The sequence below is a fragment of the Paraphaeosphaeria sporulosa genome (genome assembly GCF_001642045.1).
Source record: "Paraphaeosphaeria sporulosa strain AP3s5-JAC2a unplaced genomic scaffold CC84scaffold_7, whole genome shotgun sequence".
NCBI classification, from domain to species: domain Eukaryota; kingdom Fungi; phylum Ascomycota; class Dothideomycetes; order Pleosporales; family Didymosphaeriaceae; genus Paraphaeosphaeria; species Paraphaeosphaeria sporulosa.
The window spans coordinates 1,087,363-1,108,733 of record NW_017253366.1 but is presented as its reverse complement, the minus strand read 5'-3'; the positions used below and the strand labels follow the sequence as shown (position 1 = coordinate 1,108,733).

Genomic DNA, 21,371 nt, shown 5'->3' with positions numbered 1-21,371 from the left:
CGCGGAGAGAGATGGGAAAGCTTTGTGGTGAAGTGAACGCGGAGCCGCGCTGCGTTGCTGGGCGACGCGTTCACTTACATCAAGAGTGTGCGCTTGCCTCGAACATAGTCTGCGGATCGTCGTTTAGAACTGGCCTCTTGGGCGCCACACTGTGGATTGGAACACGGCTCATCGAAATCTACTGTACATGGACTCCAGTGCTCCCTCATGAACGCTGCAAAGAGGTGACAACATACTGCGGTGTGGCTCCAGCAGCAGCAGCACAAAACAGCATACGTACAGTCGCTCAAGCTGTACCCTAGCTTACCTCTGTCTGCGCCGAGTCAATCACTAGGCGTGATGCTGGCAGCTTTGAAATTTTGCGTATTCTCACATCTGGCAGGACACATGGACGAAAGATTGGTCAAAGTATCGTCTCTGCAACCACGCCGGAGGTTCATGAGATTGGATTTCGTGGTACGAAATTGAAGTTATATGGACAGATAATCAAGAACGGTTCTTTACCAATATCCTTGGAACTTCTATTCTGGATGAGCAATTTCTCGAAGCTCAACGTCGGGACCACTCTGAGCTAACGTTTTTGGTGTCCAAGTTGAAGGTGAAGTTCACAGTCATATTGCGTAAGCTCGGCAATCGATTCTATTTCTTGTATGTTCTCACGTCATGATTTCTACCAACCCGTATCGTTGACTGGACTTTAGAGACATCTGCGATGCAAGAATAGCCGGAACTAGTATGATCATCGTGCATGCGTCTACACACTGCTTAGACATCGTCAGACCTAGTTGATGGACTCGTGTACAGAAACTCGGATATCAGAAATGTGATCCTAAAAGCAGTAAGATGCGATGTCGTTGGCAACAGTCTACAAATATATATGGCTTTCGTGTTGACATGAAAGTTTAGTCAGCGGAAAGAATTGACAAATATGAGGCAATTCCCGTGTATTCAGAGACAGACTTGTTGGTGTTTAGCCCAAGTCGGTCTATTGCTACGGACTGTCCGACCTACTTTGAACGTGCCTGGATCTACTTCTTGGAGCGTGTCAGAGTAATCTTGTTATATGTCAATATAGATCAACCAAAGCCTTGACGTCATCCCAGCTAGTGCTTGTTACTCATGCCAGTACACAAACCCGAGATGAGACAGAACTGCGGAGAAACGCCTTTGCTGAACGGAAGCAGCGAGATGCTGGGTCTTGACAACGTGGTGTACATACCGACATTTGAGGTCGGGTTTCCACAAGGCGTAACCCCCAAGATACGGTTGCCATGAAGATATTGCGGCCCAACACGGTGTTAGCATTCTGTTTGAGGCGAAAAAGGATTTCCCGTAGGGTGTTTGCATCGATACCACACGCTCCGACCCAGCATGCCCGCGCGAGCCCGCGGTTCTATCGGCGGCCTCACACATCGCCAACGCTCGTCGTACGATGGGGGTCCGGACGACTGGTCAGATGCTCCCGTGTATGTTGTACTAAGTAAAGCACTGCCTCGCAACCGCACGAGCTTGGGTCCGGCCCAACTTGACGGGCGGGCGTTATCTCCGGTTTACGCCGTCAGCGATGCGCAAGGGAAGGCCAACCGTGAAGCTGGAGCCTTGCGAACGGTATGGCAAACCCTGACTGACACGCGGGATATCCGCCGAAGAGATTTCCGGTCCTGTAGAGCGCCCAAGCAATGCGTTCAGCTCGACAGGGGACACTTGTAAGAAGCTTGTTGTTCCTGATGCTACACCCGCCGCCTCGCTTGTCATGCAAGGCTGTGGTTGGTCACGAGAAGTAAGAAGGTGTGAATGTGGCTCAGCAGAGATGTGGCTGTTGAGTCTGTGTACCGAGCCCTATATGCTGAGTAAGACGACACATTCGCCGTTGGTAATGTAGGTATGTATCTACGAGGCGGCGGAAATGCGCTCAGGGAAGACTGCACGCTGGTGCTTCATAATTTGAATTAGTGACTTCCATGGTGCTACTGGGGAGGCAAATTAGACCACATGCAGAGGTGCCTGGCGTCGGACTCAGCACAAAAATCTGACGTTGCGCTCATGACAAGGCTGAAAACAAGGTAGAATCATTCGTGATTTGCAAGCTTGGGCGGGAGCTAGAAGACGTCACTTCCCGAAGGATCGAAGGTCGACGAACACAGTTTGCGTTGGAGTGGCGACTGAACTTGCCGGTCTAGGTTGAGGTGTGAAGCAGCCTTGTTATCGTGCCACAGCCGGGTCACTATTTCTCGGACCTTCGCTGATCATACGGCGTAGTCGCGACCGCAGGTCCAACGTGTCGGCGAATCCAAGCGTGTGACGGTTCTGAGGCCGCCCGAGCGCACCAAGTTGCTCGACAAAGGATTCTTGCTCATTAGCAGCATGATGCGCGGGGCTAAAAAGTTGGCTGTTTGATGTCAACAAGCGTCCGGATTTGTGACAAACTAACAATTGCTATTCGGGGGCCTTGCTGGACCGCCGGTCTATTCGACTACCGCAGTAGCATTCGTTGGAGACGAGCTGAGTAAGACGGATAAGCATGCGGGGGAAAGCAGGCAACATTAGTCGAAGAAGACTGGACTTGAAGTCGGGCGGTGGCTATGGTGGCTAGTGCACTGTGGACACCGCCCCATTCATGCTCCGTCCGTGTGCTCCACGGCCGGCACCTGTTCAATGAGTGCAATTAGCCGGGCCTTTCGCACAAGACGCCAAACGGAAATTAATGCGCGCGATGGGCTGTCGAGGAGGGGAGCTTTTGTGCCTCAGTGTTGCCCAGCGAGCCATGGAGTCCAATGGCAGGCGCCCGAACATCGCAATGGAAGTCGCGAACGAGGAAGCAGCGACGCCTTGTGGCAGCGCCAAACTGACGTTACAAACCCTCCAGTCGATGCCACTCCGTCGCACACCACCACCATCACACCACAGAGGGCCACGCGCCACAATGCGGCTTCTTGTGGCCAATGACACGCCGCAGCCTGCTTTCTGCTGACACGCTGTGGCTGCTATTTGTGGCGTCGCATAGCCGCTGCCCAAAGCGATCACGACTGTTTCCAAGACAAGACCAATGGAGACGGCACACGGCTTGCAGAACGCAAGAAGCTCCGTGCGAGGGGCTGCTATCGCACCGTCTCTACGATGTGCAAAGTTGGAAGCCCCAAAAGTCGGTCAAGCTGCAAGGCCACAAAAACAAACACTGGCACTGGCATCGGCGCAAGGCTATGGAACCGCGGGGTTTTTGGGGTGGAACAGGGCGCATGCACAGAGGGAGCGGTCGACGTTGGCGCGGTCTGGTGGGCAGCGGCTTGCGAGGCCCGCCGTCATTGGCAAAGCACGCTGTTCTTTCGGACCAGCGTGCTTGATGCTCCACGGCTGCGCGACGATGCTCCGACTGCCGGCGGCAACGCACCCAGCGCGCTTCCCAAAGCGGAAGCATGCTGATCAAGAAATGTCTTTGCTGCCTCACGTAGAGGCGACCATCGCGCCCGATGCGGCCGGCCACAAGGCAGCAGCCGTGCGCGCGCGCTCGAGAACCGTCGCTGCGCACACCCGACGCAGATGGTGGACACGCACGCGCAGTCCGGCGACGAAGAGGGTGTTCGCGCAGCGTTCGCAGGCCGCGCGACTCGCGAGAGCGTGCCAGAATGCAGCCCGACTGCGAACGCATCTTTGCGTGCGTGGGCCGGCTGCGGGAGAGTCGAGGGACCCACTAGCGCCCGCCGTCTGGCAGGCCCCACTGCGAATCGCTTCCTGGCACCTTAAGCCTCAGCAATGCAATATCCAGACTCCCCCAGGCATTGGGCGCCGTCGAGACCACTTATTCTGTGCCTGACCGCGCCCGCCGTAGGCCCAGCACCACAGCCTCCGCCATCCGTGTCACTTGTCGCTGCGCGTCGTGCTCGAGTACGAGCACGCTCCACGCCCGTCACTGCGCTTCGCGGCCACCGTTGCGACGGCATCGCAGTGTGCTCGTTGCCCGCGGCGCAATCATCAACCTACCGTCGGCTGCTCGCCGAAGGATGCAGCGTAGGGCATCACTCGCGGACGGACGACGCCATGGCTCCATGGCTGCCCGAGTCGCGTCTTCTGAGACAATGTTATAGCGGCCCGTGAGTGGCCTGTTGTACTCGAAACCGACGCAATTCTCCAATGGGGACCCGTGCTTTCTGTTTGTTCATTCCCAAGGCATAGCAGACCGGTTTTGCGCAGGGGTCCGCAGGCTGGCCGTAGCCCGTGGCTGTCGAGCGGCTGTGCATTCCAGGGCAAAGTGAATTGACTCCTCAAAGACCGAACGGACCCCACGACGCCGTCTCTCAGTATTTCCCCTGCTCACCCTACTACTCACTGCTCGACATTTGCTCTCTATTCCCAAGTGGCTTGCGCGCCCTGCTAGTCTCGTTTTGCGTTCCTCATTACTATTCTCCCCGACCTGCAGCGTCTTTCCAGGCTCCCGCGCTCCGCATACATATACAGCCGCCCCCAGCAGCCGATCTTCTCATGCTTCGAAACGCACACCACTCCCATTCCCCTGCTGCAAGTCATAGTTTATTTTGGTATTCACTTCACCGACTCTGTCTGCAGTGCACCTTCGCCTCACATCTTACAAATACACCAAGACCAAGTCGTGTCGTGTCTTAGTTGGGCTGTCACCTGCCTCGACGTAGAGTCATAAACGACCAACACCTTCAACTTGCTACCCCACCGCAAAGCAAAGATAATTATCGCTTCGCAATCGGCGTCGCCCACTTCGCGCCCAAAAGGAAGCAAGCTTTTCAGGATTTTCCCCTCGCCTACCGCTGCCGGCTACAATTTATTTTTATAGTTCGGGCTCCGGATCTTATTTCGGAAAAAGCACAAAACCACACCACCAACAACGCTATCGACGACCTCGACCTACCATCGTGGGAGGTTGAGGGTACGTAAACGTCGAGCCAGGCTCCATCAGTCTCGACTCATTTCGAAAGCGACCTTCGGTTGCTCACACTCGTCACAATGTGCCGAATTGAAGAGAAGATCTACATCGGGTCGGATGGAAGGAGCAGGACCTTCCAGGACGCGTTCGATTGCGACAGAGCCCGCCGCCGTGGCAAGCGCTGCTCGAAGCCAGAGATAAGGACTAGAGAATACAGGGGCGCGCCACCCATCGCTCGCGATGACGCGCCTTCGCCCGCTTCGAACAACCCACCCACACCTACTGGAGTTGGAAGCTACGTTGTCGAAGAACGTAGGCCATCAGCAAGTGGCGGCCGGCGACCATCACTGAGGCCTGCTACCGCAGTAAAGCCTGAGATTATCATCCAAATCGGCTCCACCAAGGGTAGGGATGCAAAGTACCCACGAACATATGTACCCAAGACGTACAAGAGATCTTCTTTGGGTGCCTCATCGACTGCTTCCAATGAAATCGCCATTGATTCGCCAGGCTCAGACGCATCCTACCCAATTCGAACTGGCCTTCCAGATACTCCTGTTCCGCAAACTCCCCCATTCGGGCAACCACAAGGGTACACCACCAGGCGAGTTGCGCCACAGACACACCGCCACACTGCGTCAGCCTCTTCAGTGACTACGAGCCAAACGCCTTCGCTCTACACGACCTCGGAGACTGAGCCCGATTCCCCTTTGGGTCGACAGGCGCCGGAGTACCCTCGCACTATTGTTCACAACTCGCGGGGTGACCCTTCTCCGCCGACCACAACACGAGGGCAGACTGCACAGCCAAGCAGTCACCGTACCCGGCTTGGTGTTCCACATAGCTCGTCACGGGACACCAGCTCGTCGCGTGATAACGCAGACGACTACTCAGACTTCGTTGATCTGTATACTTCTTCCAATGCATCCCATGCAAGCTCTACCCGTGGTGCCGCGCCCGAAATCACTGATCGAGCCATCGATCGCGAACGGCTTCGCAAGAAGAAGCAAGAAGAAGAGGAAGAGCGCCGTCTTGACGAGTCACTGTCTCAGGCAGCAAAGCTGGCAGCTGAGCAGGCAAAGAAGGAGGTCAGGTTCGCGGCTCTGGATACTGGTCGCTATGAAGAGAGGGACAGGCTTCGAAGGGAGCAAAGCGAGAAAAAAAAAGCCGAGGAACAACGCGATCGCGATAGGCAGCGCAAGAGCCATCCCGAGAAGCACACAGTCAAGGAGTCGGAGAAGCGCGCGACGAAAAGGCCTGACCGTGAGAAGACTCAGCCACCTACGAGCTACAATCAGAAGCAGCCGAGTGGTGGTAGACGTTCGCGCCGAGGCTCTATGACGCAGGCAGACTTTGATGAGCAAGCCCGCCTTCTTCGGCAAGAAGAGTTGCAGATGTCCCTGGAACGCACGGCCGCAGAACAACGGGAGCAAGAAGAAGCCATCCAGAAGCGGTATGCCACGCGACCCCAGCCGCAGACCTCGAACTCCTATTCCGTTGGGGATCCTAGGCCTGCTGGTCGACGTCGAATGAGCATTGTCGATCCACCACCGGTCCTGACGCCCGTAGCTACTACCTTCGCGCCGCAGCCCACATATGCTGCACGTCCTCCAAGTTCACACACACAATCCTACACCACGCGTGAGCAGCTTCCTTCAGCACGTTACTCGCCCTCGCAAACCGTCCACCCATTCGCTCAACCAACCCGGACCTCAAACTCCAGCATGGAGAACAACCCTTTCGCTGCCCCCTCGACGCGACCTATCCACCCTTCGATTCCACCAGTGTCGGTCGTGCACCAGCACCACTATCCTGCTGTCGCCCCTGCCAACGCATGGGACACTCAGTCTATACAGGCTGCTTTGCCGGCGTACCCTCCCGGTCAGACGGCGCAGTACCCCTCTCAAGCGCACAGTCGGGCTCAGCAAGCGACTCGTAACCTGAACCAAAATTACCAAATGCCTGATGAGTGGCGCGGTCCCTGATTGGAGTGCGTACCAAGGCGTTCGTGGATCTTTTGTCTTCGGTTCACGCGCTGCAAAGTCAATTCTCTTTCTCCTTTCCTACCGTCCCATGTATTCTTGCACTTGTTTGTCACCACCAAAAGGGATACATGTACACGCGCGGAAATCTTTTTATCTCCTATCTCTGTAGACCATAGACTGGGCGTTTTGATTCCCGTTCGTCCTTGTGCCTTGTCTTATCCTGTCTCCAGACACCTTCCCTTTTTCGTTGCTGTTGTACGCTTGGCTGGCATGCACGCGCATGGTGTTATACCCCCGAACCCACATACACGGAGCCCTCGCGGGCGGCAAAATATTATTCCCTTCATTCCATACAGTGCATCCACATTACTAAAATCTTCATGTTCTGCCTAGATACCCAACCTCTTTTTGTCACGATACGGTGGTTATTTTCCAAGGGCTCTTGCTTCAGCTAGCTTTGCGAAGTCGTAATGTCCGCTAGACAACCCGCGCTCGAGCCCTGTAGAATGGCTTGCGACGCGGAAAAATGAAACCGTTGGGACATCGTCAATTGGGACGCCTTACGTCTGCCTATTCTCTGTGAAGTCGCGCGGTTGTGACATGCGAGGTCCGAAGCCGGGAGCGAGTGCGTGAGTTAGTGAGTGCCTGGCACCCTCGTTGTCTGCACGGGCCACGCGTGAAGGCGCGGCCTTGGCGCGGGGCAGTCGCCGAGGCGGATGAAGATGCGACTGATCAGTGTTCGTGGGTGGGTGGTGGGGAAAGCCGCGTGATTGGGATGGGTGCCTGGCGTGGCGCTGGGTTTGGGGAGGAGTCACGGGATGCGGAGGAGCAGGTATGTGAGAACCCTGGCTGCGGGCAAGCGTGCGCTTGCTTGTTTCCGCGTTTTGGTCGCGGGCCTGGAGAGCAGCATGTAATTCATAAGCTGGAAAGACTTGGACCAGTTCCGCTCCGTTGGGACTGGGCTGGACGAAACCGGGATATCAGCATGTCGAATCAGAGGTGTGGTTCGTAGGCGAGGCAAGGCAGTCTTCGAAACGCGGAGGGCATATGGATATTGGAAAGTCTTTGGCTTGGCATGAGCAACTTTAAGAGGACGAGGTCGAGCAGCGTAACTATGACGGCGAACATGGGGATGAAGGGTAAAGCGAAGGCGTTGATGTTCCTTGACAGTTGTTAGAATATCGTCCCGGCGCACAGTGCGCGTACATCATATGAAGCCTCCAGGCTTGACCATCCTCTGTGCAGCGCAAAGCTGTGTTTCTCCCGTAGTTGAGTTCTTCCCAGCCGCTCACCCAGTGATTCTCAGGAAAGGAGACGACTGTTCCGGCGTGGTTCAAGTCGTTGAACGGCATCTCCTTGATTGGGAGCTCGATGTCGAATGCTTTGCTCGCTGTCATGAGAGTTTGCATGCCAGCTAGTTGGACTCTAGAAGCGTCAGGAAATATAGTCTTGTTGACCGAATGAGGGAGAGGGCCGAGAGCTGAGCAAGACTGCGAGCCGTTAGGCTGGCCTAAACAGAATTGCTACTGGAGTATGGTCAGATCTGAAAGCTATGAATTTGATCGTGGTTTTTACCTGTTGTTGGCAGGCCATAACAGACTGGTGCGAGTCGGGAAGTAGAAGTCTTCGATTCTACCGTCGTATCCGGTGATGCTGGACTTTCTATGTGCAGAGAAAAAAGGGTCGTTTACAGGATGTCTACATTTGACAGCACTCGCGGCGGTCCGCGTCGGCGATTTTGAGTCCAGGCAGCGGCACGTACGTGTTCGAAAATTCGCTGTTTTCGGGGCCATTATAGTACATTGCAGTACTAGAATGTGTCAGCATGGTTCTCGAGAGAATGTAGAACCAATTACGTAGCTCACCACCAGAGCGATAGTTGATGTTAATAGACTCTTTGTGAAGGTGGAATTCCTGGGAAAGCATCTACCCAAAACACTCCGTCGAATAGCACAATGCCATCAGCCCAACATGAATCTTCTTTCACTAGCGTTGGTGGGCCGAATGACCCAATTTCCAGCGACATACTCTTTTTGCACTACGACCCAGCTGTGCCCATACCAAATATGGAGCTAGTCGCTCCTGATCTCGACCCTGTGAAGTTACTCAGTGAGGTTTGGCATTGATGCTCGTCGGATGAAGGTATTAGTACACAAGTTATTATCTAGACGCACATTTTCACCCCCAGCAACAATCCAATTGAACACCCAAAGAGAGTAGATGGTGAATTAAGACGCGATCGAAAAACCTTCTCTGGTTCACAAAAGTGATAGTCCTCGATGCTCTCAAATCAAGACGATTTTCCGGACGTCGATCCCTCTTTTTCTGAGTTCGTCTGGCTGGTCGCGTGGTTCCCACCTTGTATCTCTTGTTCTCTTATTCAAATACCACTTTCTTTCGCGTTCTCGAAAATTCCTTCCTAACTCCCAGTCTTCTGGGATCTCTCCCAACCGGGGATCCTCGGGGGATAATTCCCCGTTAGTGATGTTTTTGAACCATGGCCAATGTGAATCCGGTACGTCTTCGAAGTGGCGTGGGAAGAAAAAAAGCTTCTTGGCGAGGGGGTATCGGTCCACGCAAAGCCTGAGCATACGCGAGATCTTGCATGTAAGCTGGCCCAACGACTCTATATTGGGAAGCTTGAGAAGGAGCATGCGAACTCGACGGCCGCAAAACTATTGGTTGACCAACGCCAAAGACTACAGCAATGTGATCTCCTGAATCAGCTTGGTTAGCATCTGCTATTGGAAATCAAATAGACAAACATACCCGTTAGTATAGAAGATGGACCTAGACCGAGCTGCCCTTGACTTGAGACGAAGATAGCACGGCCTTTGCAATAATCAGGTCCACCAAATGTGGACTCGTAGTCATCACTGCGGTTGAGGATCTCATCCACATACATATAATCATGTCTAGCAGGGAAAAGGTCTTTGACTTGGCCGCCCAGTAGTATGATGACAAGTTCTCGCTTGACTGCATCGATAGTTTTGTGCCTGCAGCAGCTTGCGTTCAGCTTCTCCGCCAACTTAGTCAGAGATGAAAGCATGTACGCATCTCCCATATCCAGTGTTATGAGATGCTGTACTTCACCACAGATTATCGCTTGAACTGTGAGCTCCGGACCATCGATGGTGCATATGCCATTCCGTGAATCGCTTGCACCGGCAGCCCACGCTCCTTCCATGAGATCCAACCTATTATCATTCCAATCGGGGACCCACGTTGGTTTGTTTTGTGGCATATCGTGGTCCCAGTTGCAAAAGCGGAGAAAAAAATACACCGCCGGACGCATTGATCATGGCTACGCAAGTGTCGTAAAAGAGATCAAATACGTTCCGGGAATAGTCAATCGCGATATTGGCTCTGAATCTAGGTGAAACAAGACCAAGGAATGCATATATGCGATCATGTTCGTCCGTATACTGGGCCTTCTGCGTGCCCACCAATAGATGCTCGATGTCGTCTTCCCACTTGCCCCCGGCAAATAAATGTCTACGTTGAGCCACAAGCGAAGCATTGAACGAGGCACCGAATATAAGATTTCCACTGAGAGAAAATGCAGCGGTGGAATGCGCTAGAGAAGACCAGGGGATCGTACCAGGTCCGCATTGCACGATGGCTTTTCGGTAGCCAAGTCTAGCTTCCTGCCATATCCACAGCCTGTCCCACCAGGAACGAGTAAGGATCTCGATAGCCTCCCAATCTGCATTAGAGTAGATGGGTCCGACTTGTTCTGTTCTATCACACGTGACGGATAATAATGACCGCGGGTGCACGTAAGCAGATGGAAACGCGGTGTCGGATGCGCTGCGGTTCTTAAATCCTGGTGTGACGAATATGCCTCTTTCAGTGGTCGTTTCAAATTGTTCACCGATGAAGCCAAGGATTTCGAATGCTCGCTTGCTTGCACCAGACTCGTCCTCCAGACCAAGCCAGATGATGGTGCGCGAAGCGAAGGTGTAAATTCGAGCCATATTTGCGACTTCACGGTTGCGTTCGCGAACATCTGCTTGATTGACGCAGATAGCGTCGACCCAAAGGACTCTTTCCATGAGGGGATCTCGGAGGTACTTTAGAGCATTATAGAGATTTGACCTCACGTAGATTAGACTCGGAACGTCCATAAGACTGTCATGAACGACATGAACTTTTGATTTGGCTTCCTCTGTCCCCCACACATACGATAGCGCTAAAGGAGATAGAGAATAAAAATTTGACAATAGCGGAGTTTGCGATAGCTCAACTCACATTCATATCTTGGCTCGAAATTAGGATACATCTCGAAGGACTTCCCATTTCCGAACAGCTCCTCGTCTAATTTTGGATCAGGATGCGTCCATTTTGAAACGTTTTCAGAATCATTAGAGTAGATATATCTTCCTTCCTTCGTCTCCCAAACCGTCCAAGGATGCGGTAGTGTCTTTCGGATCTCATCCAAGCCGAGTCGAGTATCCTTTGCAGGTTCTGGCTCGACAAATAGCGCGTGGAAGATCTTCACTTCTAAATCATCGTTGAAGTCCCCAGGAAGCAGGCGAATGAGACGGATCTCTTCAGCGTCGGCATTGAGTGGCCGGTCTTCGTACTCGCGTAGTCTAGGTCCAGCCCAATCCATTTGGAGCTCTGGTGAGTGGCGACTTTCGGGTTACTTCAGGGTAGGTATGGATGTTCAGCTGCTATCAACTTCAAATGGCAGCTATAATGCAACAGAAGTTCAAGCTGGAAGGGCTGTTGACTCAAACAAGGCTGTAAGTAAAGGGCCAAGACGCATGCCGGGGCTGCTATTGCGACATGCAGACGCACTCGCGAAGAGGATGGGTATCAGCGGAAAGAGACGCCAAGTTCTAGACGAATATGAGGACTCGACAAGCAGGATACAGGCGTGAAAAATAAGAGACGGAGCTGGGAAGCGTGAGCGAGGTTGCCTGGGCCCCATGCTCCTGCAGCGTTCAGCCTCGCGAGCGCTGTTGCTTTGGTGTGGCTCAGCCTCGCATGCTGATTCGTGGCCGCTGAAGCGCCGGATCGACTGTGTGAGTTTCGTACGTCGCTGCGAGCACATAGCCTGTTACAAGTAATTAAACCTGCGGTCTATGTTAGATTTAGACACTTACACAGAAGGCACGTTGATAGTCTGGAAGGGCAGGCGCCCAGCGCTGGGCCGGGAAACGGTGGAACAAACGCGTTCCTCGCCTCTACGAAAGAATTTCAGACAGGACCGTCAACCAGCCCTTCACGTAAAGTTTCATCTTGTGTAAAAGCAGGATGCTCCAAGACCTTCATCACGTAGGATGTGGAGCGCACCGCCGACCGACCGACCCGGACATTGACCGACGACGCGTCACGAGGGAGTATAGAATCGGTAAACTTGCACTTCGTGTATTCGAACTCTCTGCATCCTCCAAGCCGCTGTCTATCTTACCACCTCACACATAACTACACACAACCTAAACCTTCGGCGCGTCCTCCAGCCTCTCAGGACTCTGCTCGTGATGCAGTGCCTTTTCCTTATCGCTTAGGTCACCTGCCTCCGCTCTCCTCGTGCTCTGGTAATCCACATGCGTCCTCCACGCCGGGATACCTGCCATAAACATCTCTTCCACATCTTCTAAAGTCTTACCACTCGTCTCAGGGAAGCAGAAGAACACGTGGATGGCCATGGCCGTGCAGAACACACCGAAGATGATGTAAACCTTCCACTGGATGTTGACGAACGCGGGCGGCACGAAGTAGCTGAGCGCGAAGTTGAAGATCCAGTTGGATGCGGTGGTGATGGCGACGGCTTTGCCGCGCACGCGGAGCGGGAACAGCTCGGGTGGGTAGATCCAGGAGACGGGGCCCCAGGTGGGTGCGTAGGACGCGACGAAGAGGTAGGTGCACGCGATAACGGCTTTCGCGGGTGCGCCGCCAATTTCCCAGGACTGCTCCGCGATGTTGTTGAGACCGCCTGGAGGAGCGGCGTGTCCGTAGGAGGCCATCAGGCCGGCGTTGGCGTACATCCAGGTCGCCATGAGGGTGGCGCCGATCATGAGGGGATAGCGGCGGCCCCAGCGGTCGATAAAGATGAGGGCGAAGATGGTCATGAAGACGTTGATTACGTATTGAATGGAGGAGGCGATGAGGTTGTTGTTGCCCTTCAGGCCAGCCATACCAAAGACGTAGGTGATCTTATCGATGTTAGCTCATGCCACCCGAAACGTTATGCAATGGAGAACTTACGTAGTACATCATGACATTCATACCCGTCAACTGACTCCAGATCTGGGTGAAGACACCGATGTGCAGGCGGTTCAACATCCTGGGGCGGAACAGCTCCTTGATAGAGACGTCGGCATTTTGCCTCTCGAACTCAATCATCTGCTTGATCTCGTTCAATTCAAGGGAAACGAATGGCGCGTTGGGATCTCCCTTTCCGTGGACCAGGGTGAGCACAGCATGGCACTCTTCCCACTTGTCGTGGCGGGCGAGCCAACGAGGCGACTCAGGCAGGAGAAGAAGGCCGAAGAAGAGGAAGACTGCAGGAAGCATCTGAAGAGCCCACGGGACACGCCAAGCCTGAGGTCCTTCGAGGAAAGTGCAGCCGTAGGAGATGTAGAACATGATCAAGATGCCCCATGTGATAGCCCACTGTTGGGCACCGACAACACGACCACGTTTTGAAGGAGGAGCCAGTTCGGAGACATAGACAGGGACTTGAGCAGAGCAGATACCGACGGCGATACCGTTGATGAAGCGGCCGACGATGAGCATAGCGATGTTCTGAGACGCGCACGAGATGATGGAACCAATGCACCAGATAACGGAACCGATCTGGATGGCCGTCTTACGGCCAAGCCGGTCGGTGATCCAGCCGGAGATGAGGGCACCACAAAAGGAACCACCCGGCATGGCGGCGGTGATGCCACCCTGCACGTTGGCGGTGGGACCTGAGCAGCCATCTGGGTCGTCGGCATAGGAGGGTCCCTGGTTGAAGTAGCAGCGGTACTGTTGCGTAGGCAGACTACGGAGCTGTCAGTCTCCTCCATGACACCACGACGATGCACACATACATGGCCGACATGGAACTGATGTCGAAACCGAACAAGCCACCGCCAATAACGGCGATGGCAGTGATGCCGTAGATGTTGCCGATTTGATACATGGTGGCTGAACCCGCAGAGTATCAACCCAAAAGAAGACAAAGAGCTACCAGAGAAATCGAGCACCCAGGGAGGCGGAAACCCCGATCCTTATATACGCCAGCACGCGGTCAAGTCCAGCGTCGCCTCGGGACCGCTCCAAGCACAACGCTCTAACCCAAACCCCAGGCGTCTTGCCCACGGGGCCAATCCCCAAGCAAGAAACGTGGTGCCCCGCCTGGAGACACTCAGACCAGCGAGCTGTCACGCTCGCTCATCCCGCTCCGCTCCCAGTCTCCAGGACTGCTCGTTCGAGTATAGGGTCCGGAGGTGGAGACGCTGATTGGCCTCGCAGGGCCGTTGCTGGTCTGGCAGATGGAACAGTGGGCGCGGCGTAAGCTCAGCGGGGGGCAGAAACAAGCATCTGGGCGACGGACAAGGCCGGCTCCATGGTGCTTGTGCATCGCCTGCCGACGGTGTTGCGATCGTCGTGTTCAGCTCAACGCAGTCGGCGGCACCGCGCCTGCTCTTTGTTCCAGCGCGTGCTCGGGACAGTCCTCGCGTGGCCAGACGCATCCGGTGCAGAGGTTATCTCTGCGCTGCCCTCCATTTGCGTCGAGCCCGCCTGGATCCCATGATGGCGAGCTTCATGCTCTCAGCGCATGAAACACGACGTCGCGATCGCCTGACGTCACTCATCGACAAAAACCTCACGCCGCGCTGCATGCACGGGCCCGTTCGCGGTCGGACGCCGCTGACGTCGACCCGCTCTTCTGGCCGCCATGTAACCCTCGCAGCTCTAGCTCGAGCGCCTCCCGCGCACGTCTGCAGCAGAAGCCGCAGCCTTAATTGCGCCTCCAGCATGCCGAGTACCGAGCAAGTTGCAACATCCCCCATGCGCTACTGGCTGCCTACCGCGCCGGCGCGGACAAAACGAGGAGACGCGGCGAGCTGCTGCGACCTGCTGGCAGCGGAGCCGTATACCGCATTGTTGGCGCTGGCCCTGTTGCCCCCACGAAGTTACCCGTGCAATCTACACACGGGACCGAGTTGCCCTCTCGCTTGCACATGTCGTTTTGCTGGCCGTTCGACGACGGCGCGGATGTGTCCCAGTATGCAGCTTCGTCCGTGCTTTCGCGGTCCTAGCGCCTTGGATGCGCCGGTGAGGTCAACGGCGGGTGGGCTTCGGAAATGGCATTTTCCTAGGCCGCGGCAAGTCACGCGTCGGTCGCAGGAACGGCGTGTGGACGATCTCACCATGTCGGCTCGGTGCTGGAGAAGAAATGTAGAGGGTAGACGAATAAGTGTTGTTGTATGCGGAACCACGACCCCCCAGCGCGTCCGCCTGCTAATGAATACTCATCAACTCGGACGACAAGCCTGAGAAGCGAAGAGCCTCAAAAGCTTCTATCGGGTACGCTGCCAAACCAGGGAACCGCAACCGCCGATCATTTTCAGCCGCGCAAGCGATGCGTCTCCACTTCTGCACGTTTCTCGAATCAGGAAGACTCCGTCGGTCCGCATACTGTTTCAAGGAAAGCACGAGGCTCATGGAAAAAGATCTTTTCGAGTGGGGCTCCTGTTGCAGCCATCCACAATAATCATACCCACAGTCAACACTGGAAAATGGCTGCTCCTGACGAAAATCCGGAGACTTGGCTGGAGCTGACAGCCGTGTCAGGAGCCTCCGGCACCACAGAACCTTGCTCACTTTGAGTGGGGACTTACGATTCGTACCGCGTGGGATACCCGTGCTCCTCTGAATCGCCGCCCAACAACAAGTGTTTCCATAATGTTTACCAAGCAGACGGTGCATCGTCACGAGCACCGAGGAAACTTGCATGTGAACACGGCGGCCATCGATCAGAAGGGGAAAAAAATGTCCGCGTCATTACAATTCTATGTGGTATCATGCTATGTATCCAGCCGTTCTTCGCATATACGCTCAACCCCATACCAGCTTCTTCATCGAGTAGGCCAGCGTCTCTACATATCCCGTACTCCTCTTCGCATCTGTCAAACTGATCACATCCTGATCCTTGACCTCCAACCTCCTTGTTTGCGGCTCGCCTCCCGTCTTGTCTTCCTGTTCCGTTCCCGGAATGCTAGACTTGACTTGCTCACCGGCCCTCGTCTTATTCACCACCTTCGCAATCTCCTCACATATGCCCTGCACCACCTCCACTTCGTTCTCCGGACTTTCTGCGGCGTCCCCAGCTGCCGGCATGCTGGTGCGTGGAGGCAGCGCCTTGAACGCAAGGAAGCGGCCAGTCGCCTGTGGAGCCTGTGATTTCGACGCCGCTGGCTCATCTTCGGACGGGGCACCGCTTTTCCCAGATTCAAGCGAACGCGTGTTGCGCCGCACCAGGTCCCCACCTGGCCCTGCCCGATACCGAATTACAAAACCGACATTCTTCTGCTCGTCCATGTGCCGCGATGCTAACGTGCTGGTGATGTAGACACCGCGGAATAATCCCTCCACATTCTCCACCTCGATGCGCTCGAATTCACGCACCTTTTCCGTGCCCCAATCCAGGCGGCAGAAATACAGAGCTTTCTCTGTCAGCAGTAGCACAGCTTCCTCAAAGGTGGCAGTTTTGAGATGATCGGCCGAAGTCGGCACGCTCAACGTCCAGCCAGCGACAAGATCTTCGTCCTTGTCTTCGATGACAATGCCGGCTGAGCGGTCAATGGCCGCCTGTCGCACTTTCCGAACGTCGATGAAGTAATCTGCGCTCTTCATGTCTGCCTCAAACTCGGCAAAGATGGAATCTGTCGCGCGTCCTAACAGGTAGTCGATGACCGCTTGCGTGAAGTAATCATTGACAATGTTGTTGTAGTACCTGGTCAACGTGAGCCCAAAGTCAGTCAGAGCGCCAGTGATTTGGCGTTTTCTAGTTCGGGTGAAGTCTCCCTTGAGCGCAGCAGTGCCCGCGTACTGTTTGGAGATTGCGTCGCCGTTGTCTGCCCAAAGAGTGTTGAACCAGGATGTGCTTGGGTCGTTCTGGAGATCAATGCTGTAATCGCCGGCCGAAAGCTGAGCCTCGAGGGTTATCCGGGCGCAGGCAGACTGAACAACATTGGTACGATCGAGACAATCCATGCAATTTGTGCGCAACACACCAGACTGCGTCTGCTTGGCTTGATCGTTCGAGATCTCCGTCCAGCTCGCTGTCTCCAAGAAAGGGCCAATAGAGTCCATGAGCAGAGAAACATTCTCGAATCGCATACCTCGGCAGACATGATGGAAATCGAACCATTCGAAATCGAGATTCTTCCCTTTGCCGTCCATGCCGCCATGTTCGTTCACTATCTTGGCGTGTTGCTCGTATAGGCTTCCAATCTTTGCTTCAGTTCCGTGCTTGTCGACCAAAGACGCAGCATACACGGAGCCGTATCTTGCTGTTAGTTCGGCGAAGTGGCGTTTGAAAGCCTTCGCATTCGTGTCCGTGGAACCCCAGGTATCCACTTGCGGCTTCAAGCTGTACGGAGATTGCGAAAAGAAGAGGGGTATCGAACCTCGAACCTGAGTGAAAGAAAAGATCTTGTCTTGCGACGTGTTCCAAGTGGGCGACGAAAGGATCTGCTCAGTCTCGACGCTGTTGGCTGTGCTGCCTTCGTCATCAAGGCCACGCCGGAGGTAGCGGAGGCCAGCTCTTTTGGTTGACCGGCGCGAAACCAGGGTAAGGAGGAAGTCCTTGCCATTGGAAGGCTCCGGTGGAGGCGTTTTCGTGTTGTCATCTGTGCTAGCAATTGACTCGGTTGATTTGTTTTGGTGGATCGACTGTAGCTCCACGTCATTCGGAGTGGCGTCCGGATCTATAACAACGCTGTTGGACTTGGTATCGACGACCTTGATGCTAAATGGACGCTGGCCGACAAAGCCTTGGATGACTGGGAGGACGAAACTGTACTGGCCTGCTTCGATAAAGGGGGCCATGATGTGCTCGTTCCAAAAGAACTGCGCAAATGATTAGCGACAAGTATCCACACTATGAGATGGAAACGACATACCAGGGGATCGAATTGCTTGGAGAGAGGGACAGTGGAACTAGGCTGCTGCTTTCCAACTGCATGCGAAAGGTCGTAATCGTACGAGTAGAAAAAGTTCCCAGAAGCAAAGTACATCTTGGCGGTGCGCAGAATCTTGGGCAACAAGGCGATGGTAGTGCTGTCCTTGTCTCCGGCAAGCGCTTTCGGTATCTCTTCAGGGCTCACGGGCTCTGGCACATCCCTGTCTTCGACGGGCAGAGCATCGGGCTTGGATGGACTGAGAGGCCCTCCCTCGTCGTTGGGTATCGACTCCACATTCGTGGACATGGCCTTGCGTAGGTCCTCGGCGGAGCTCATGCCCTGCGTCCTTCTCTTGTCAGTCTTCCACCCCTTCTTGGAAAACCACTTGTCTGCGAAGCGACCGTAGACGCCTTTGCGCTGCATCACGTCCTCGGCAACGCTGGTGCGCCGGTCGGCCGGCCCGCGCTGGCCCGTGACGGGATCCTTGACTTGGGTGGGCGGTGCGGGCGTGTCTTCCTCGAGCGAGTCGGTCACACTGGGCGCGTCATCCTCGTCGCTCTCGCTATCATACTCGTCCTCCGCGCGGCCCTGTGCCTTCCTGTGGCGCTGTGCGTGGTCGCGGGCTGATACGATGGCCTTGTCGGCGTCGGTCTGCGAGGAGAGCGGGATCAGAGCGACGTCGGTGATCTTGTAGATGGCCTTTCCGCGTATCTGCGCCACCTGCTCGCGGTCGCACACCGAGACGAGGAAATACGACGACGCAACTTTGAGCAGGCCTGGGCTGGGTTAGCTATTTCTGGTCACGGCAATGCGCCGCATGCCCTACCTAGGATGCCATGCACCTCGAGCGTGTGCGGGGCCGTGTCTTCCTGGCGGCGGTCCTTGAGCAGCGGGCCGACATTGCCCTTGTAGTCGACCTTGATGGCCTGCTGCGTCGTCGGCGGGTGGTTGCGCGGCGGCGCGGGCTGCAACACCAGCCCGTCTACCGCGGCGAAGACGAGCAGCTTGCGAACCAGGCCGGGCATTGTAGCAGAGGCGGCGCGCTCAGGGGAGCACTCGCAAACAGGTGCAGCGTGCATGCGCGTCTTTGCCTCGCCCGACCCAAGCTGGAGGGGCAGCTGTTGTGGGGGGACCATGACGTCTTTGTGCGGCTAACCTACTAATTGGACTCAGCGGAACTCGGGCACGCCTTCTCCAGACGGCAGACGCGTTGACTTCTCCCGCTGCACTCGACCAGAAACCTCTTGCGAGCAGCGCAGTAGACGCCTACCGCAGAGATGCATGTAGCGACCGGATTCTCGTCACGGCGCTTCCCCAAGCATGCGCGTCGCGGGCATCGTAACGATACATCCGGTGTTAGATATGCCGTTGCTCCACGGCGAAGACTTGAATGCGTTCAATCGACTACAGTCCGATATACCAAAAAGGCCACCAGAGCTTGTTCGCGTGGAACTATTCCAACTCTCGTTTGAACCTTGACAACTCATCCAGCGACACAAGTCCCGTGACTGCACGTTGTACTGACATGTTTGCTCGCCATCCAAGGCAGTCCCAAATTTGCCAATTCATCACGTTCCATTAAAAAGACTCTTCACACATTCAGGAATTCTATGGTCGCTTCAGAATGACTATGCCAGTCATCAAGTGTATTGCAGCGGCTGACTATTTGGGACTTCTTCCATGTAGCGACGCGTGCCAGCATGAGCATCGCATCGGTTCAACTTTCCGCACGCTACTCAGTTTTAGCTATCAGGCTGACTGTTCGTAGGCTTATCTCTCAAAGTCGGGAACATTGCGTTTACCCGTCAATGGCTTGGGGTCAGGAGCGATGATAACTGCGACACCGCTATGGTTCACGTCAGAGACGCAGTCTTGTCGGATATGCGAGAAGTATTGATCAAGGCGACGAGTTGGCTCCAGCCATTGGAGCCTTTAAAGTACATCATCCTACTTGAATACCCTAAACAGGACCCTGGACTGGAATTGCTGTACGCATTGCCAGACCTCTGGACGATCGACGAGACGAGGTCAATGCCAACGACGATCCGAGGAAAGATTGGTCCAAGCGACTCAATTATAGTTGCTTTCTTCGACGAGGAACGAACTGAGATTCGTTGCGCGTTTATACAATAGGACCGTCTCGAAATATTTCGCAAACCGCGTGCACAATCTCCCCAGGGAAGACTGAATATCATTTCTTCTAACGAAAGCGCGTGGATTGAAAATGATTTCTCGAACCTCGGACGAAAGAAGTCTAGGTACATTGCAGATGTGACCACGAAGAGAGTGCTCCACAATGTGATCATTAGCCAAAAGACGAGCAAGAACTACCAACGGCGAAGGAATTGTGACATAGAAGGAATCTGATAGAAGCTTGTACGTGTTCCGGAAAGCCTGAATGCGGCTGCACACGTATGGATCGATGATACCTCCAGAAGTTCACCAAGTTGCGCTCCTTTGCATTATTGCGGGCTGCAACCACGATATTATCCATTGTCTCCAGATGAGTTGGCAGTCACGTCGTGCTAACTGCTCATTCCGTCAACAAATCCGCGGACGCCATGCTGGACGCTGCATTAACAAGCCTTCATCCGACTCAGCCAAGCTTCTATCGAAGCAGCCTTTGGGTCTTCCAACCTATTATTATATGCCAATTAGCCTTGAAGTTCGATCCAGCCCTTACCACAAGAGCAGTAGGAGGCAGTAGGTTTGTTAGTCATACATTCGAACGTTTTTAACCTAGATGATGAATTAAGGTAGCGAGAACTCAGGACATGATTCAGAAGAAGCAGAAAACTGACCTAACCTTGAAGCCCAGAACGCGAGAATAGTAGGCCTACAAATAATACTGGTCAAGCAAGCGCATCACCAGGTCCAATATCCGATTGCCCTGCGTTACCCACGATATACCATGCACACCACAGATTCGGGAAGTAGGACCCATAATGTACCCGGTCGCACACCTAAAAGTTGAGACATTGGTAATTGCAGCAGCCACAAGTCTACACGAGATCCGTTAGGTCTGTCTTCCATCATGTCCACCCTAGATCTCTCGAATCACTTCATCCACGTCCTGGATATCGTCGATGGCCAGGGTAGGCTTTGTTTTTGAGGCCCACCATGTCTCGCTTCACCATATCAGCCGCATTGTAGAGACGCTCGAAGTTTGCTAGCTGGCCCCGTAGCTTTCCTTCCCTCCTAGGAGATGTCCCTTCGTGAAATACAAAAAAGGTAGTGCGTACTCTAGCTTTCTGCCTCAGTCTTTTCGCTTCTTTGCGTGTCTGTTATCTTGTTTGGTATTCTCATTAATGGTATTTTCTTCTGTGAGTGTTTTATCCATTTCTCGCGGAGTGCTGTTATTTGCTA

At 54.4% G+C, this 21,371-nt stretch overlaps 5 protein-coding genes across 5 annotated transcripts; 2 read left to right on the top strand and 3 right to left on the bottom strand.

The window, feature by feature from the left end:
- Nucleotides 1–4,971: 4,971 nt before the first annotated feature.
- Nucleotides 4,972–6,876, top strand: CC84DRAFT_1219052 (uncharacterized protein; the record flags this gene model as incomplete). Its single annotated transcript, XM_018183051.1, has 1 exon — nt 4,972–6,876. One exon carries the CDS (start codon nt 4,972–4,974, stop codon nt 6,874–6,876), a length of 1,905 nt encoding a protein of 634 aa, XP_018034150.1.
- Nucleotides 6,877–10,079: 3,203 nt separating this feature from the next.
- CC84DRAFT_1207060 (uncharacterized protein) lies at nt 10,080–11,491 on the bottom strand (the record flags this gene model as incomplete). Its single annotated transcript, XM_018182074.1, has 2 exons — nt 10,080–11,068; nt 11,128–11,491. The coding sequence occupies 2 exons, from the start codon at nt 11,489–11,491 to the stop codon at nt 10,080–10,082; spliced, it is 1,353 nt and encodes a 450-aa protein (XP_018034149.1).
- Nucleotides 11,492–12,314: 823 nt separating this feature from the next.
- Nucleotides 12,315–14,134, bottom strand: CC84DRAFT_866484 (high affinity glucose transporter). The gene is made up of 3 exons (XM_018187710.1): nt 13,923–14,134; nt 13,093–13,873; nt 12,315–13,040 (listed from the first exon to the last, which is right to left on the bottom strand). Exons 1-3 carry the CDS (start codon nt 14,012–14,014, stop codon nt 12,321–12,323), a joined length of 1,593 nt encoding a protein of 530 aa, XP_018034148.1. The 5' UTR covers nt 14,015–14,134; the 3' UTR covers nt 12,315–12,320.
- A 1,727-nt stretch (nt 14,135–15,861) lies between these two features.
- On the bottom strand, nt 15,862–19,118 carry CC84DRAFT_1165960 (uncharacterized protein). Its single transcript, XM_018178838.1, has 3 exons — nt 18,832–19,118; nt 18,006–18,781; nt 15,862–17,952 (listed from the first exon to the last, which is right to left on the bottom strand). The coding sequence occupies exons 1-3, from the start codon at nt 19,028–19,030 to the stop codon at nt 15,937–15,939; spliced, it is 2,991 nt and encodes a 996-aa protein (XP_018034147.1). The 5' UTR covers nt 19,031–19,118; the 3' UTR covers nt 15,862–15,936.
- A 267-nt stretch (nt 19,119–19,385) lies between these two features.
- Nucleotides 19,386–20,271, top strand: CC84DRAFT_866443 (uncharacterized protein). Its single transcript, XM_018187709.1, has 2 exons — nt 19,386–19,720; nt 19,774–20,271. The coding sequence occupies exons 1-2, from the start codon at nt 19,630–19,632 to the stop codon at nt 20,136–20,138; spliced, it is 456 nt and encodes a 151-aa protein (XP_018034146.1). The 5' UTR covers nt 19,386–19,629; the 3' UTR covers nt 20,139–20,271.
- The last annotated feature ends 1,100 nt before the right edge of the window (nt 20,272–21,371 follow it).

Excerpts from the sequence above, each read along its gene's own strand:
- CC84DRAFT_866484 (XM_018187710.1), bottom strand. The coding sequence starts at position 14,014 with ATGTATCAAATCGGCAACATCTACGGCATCACTGCCATCGCCGTTATT. Across the intron at positions 13,874-13,922 it reads ATCAGTTCCATGTCGGCCAT|TCTGCCTACGCAACAGTACC; the intron begins GTATGTGTGCAT and ends ACAGCTCCGTAG. Across the intron at positions 13,041-13,092 it reads TGAATGTCATGATGTACTAC|ATCACCTACGTCTTTGGTAT; the intron begins GTAAGTTCTCCA and ends AACATCGATAAG.
- CC84DRAFT_1165960 (XM_018178838.1), bottom strand. The coding sequence starts at position 19,030 with ATGCCCGGCCTGGTTCGCAAGCTGCTCGTCTTCGCCGCGGTAGACGGG. Across the intron at positions 18,782-18,831 it reads CGAGGTGCATGGCATCCTAG|GCCTGCTCAAAGTTGCGTCG; the intron begins GTAGGGCATGCG and ends AACCCAGCCCAG. Across the intron at positions 17,953-18,005 it reads CCAAGCAATTCGATCCCCTG|TTCTTTTGGAACGAGCACAT; the intron begins GTATGTCGTTTC and ends TCATTTGCGCAG.
- CC84DRAFT_866443 (XM_018187709.1), top strand. The coding sequence starts at position 19,630 with ATGACTATGCCAGTCATCAAGTGTATTGCAGCGGCTGACTATTTGGGA. Across the intron at positions 19,721-19,773 it reads CCAGCATGAGCATCGCATCG|GCTTATCTCTCAAAGTCGGG; the intron begins GTTCAACTTTCC and ends GACTGTTCGTAG.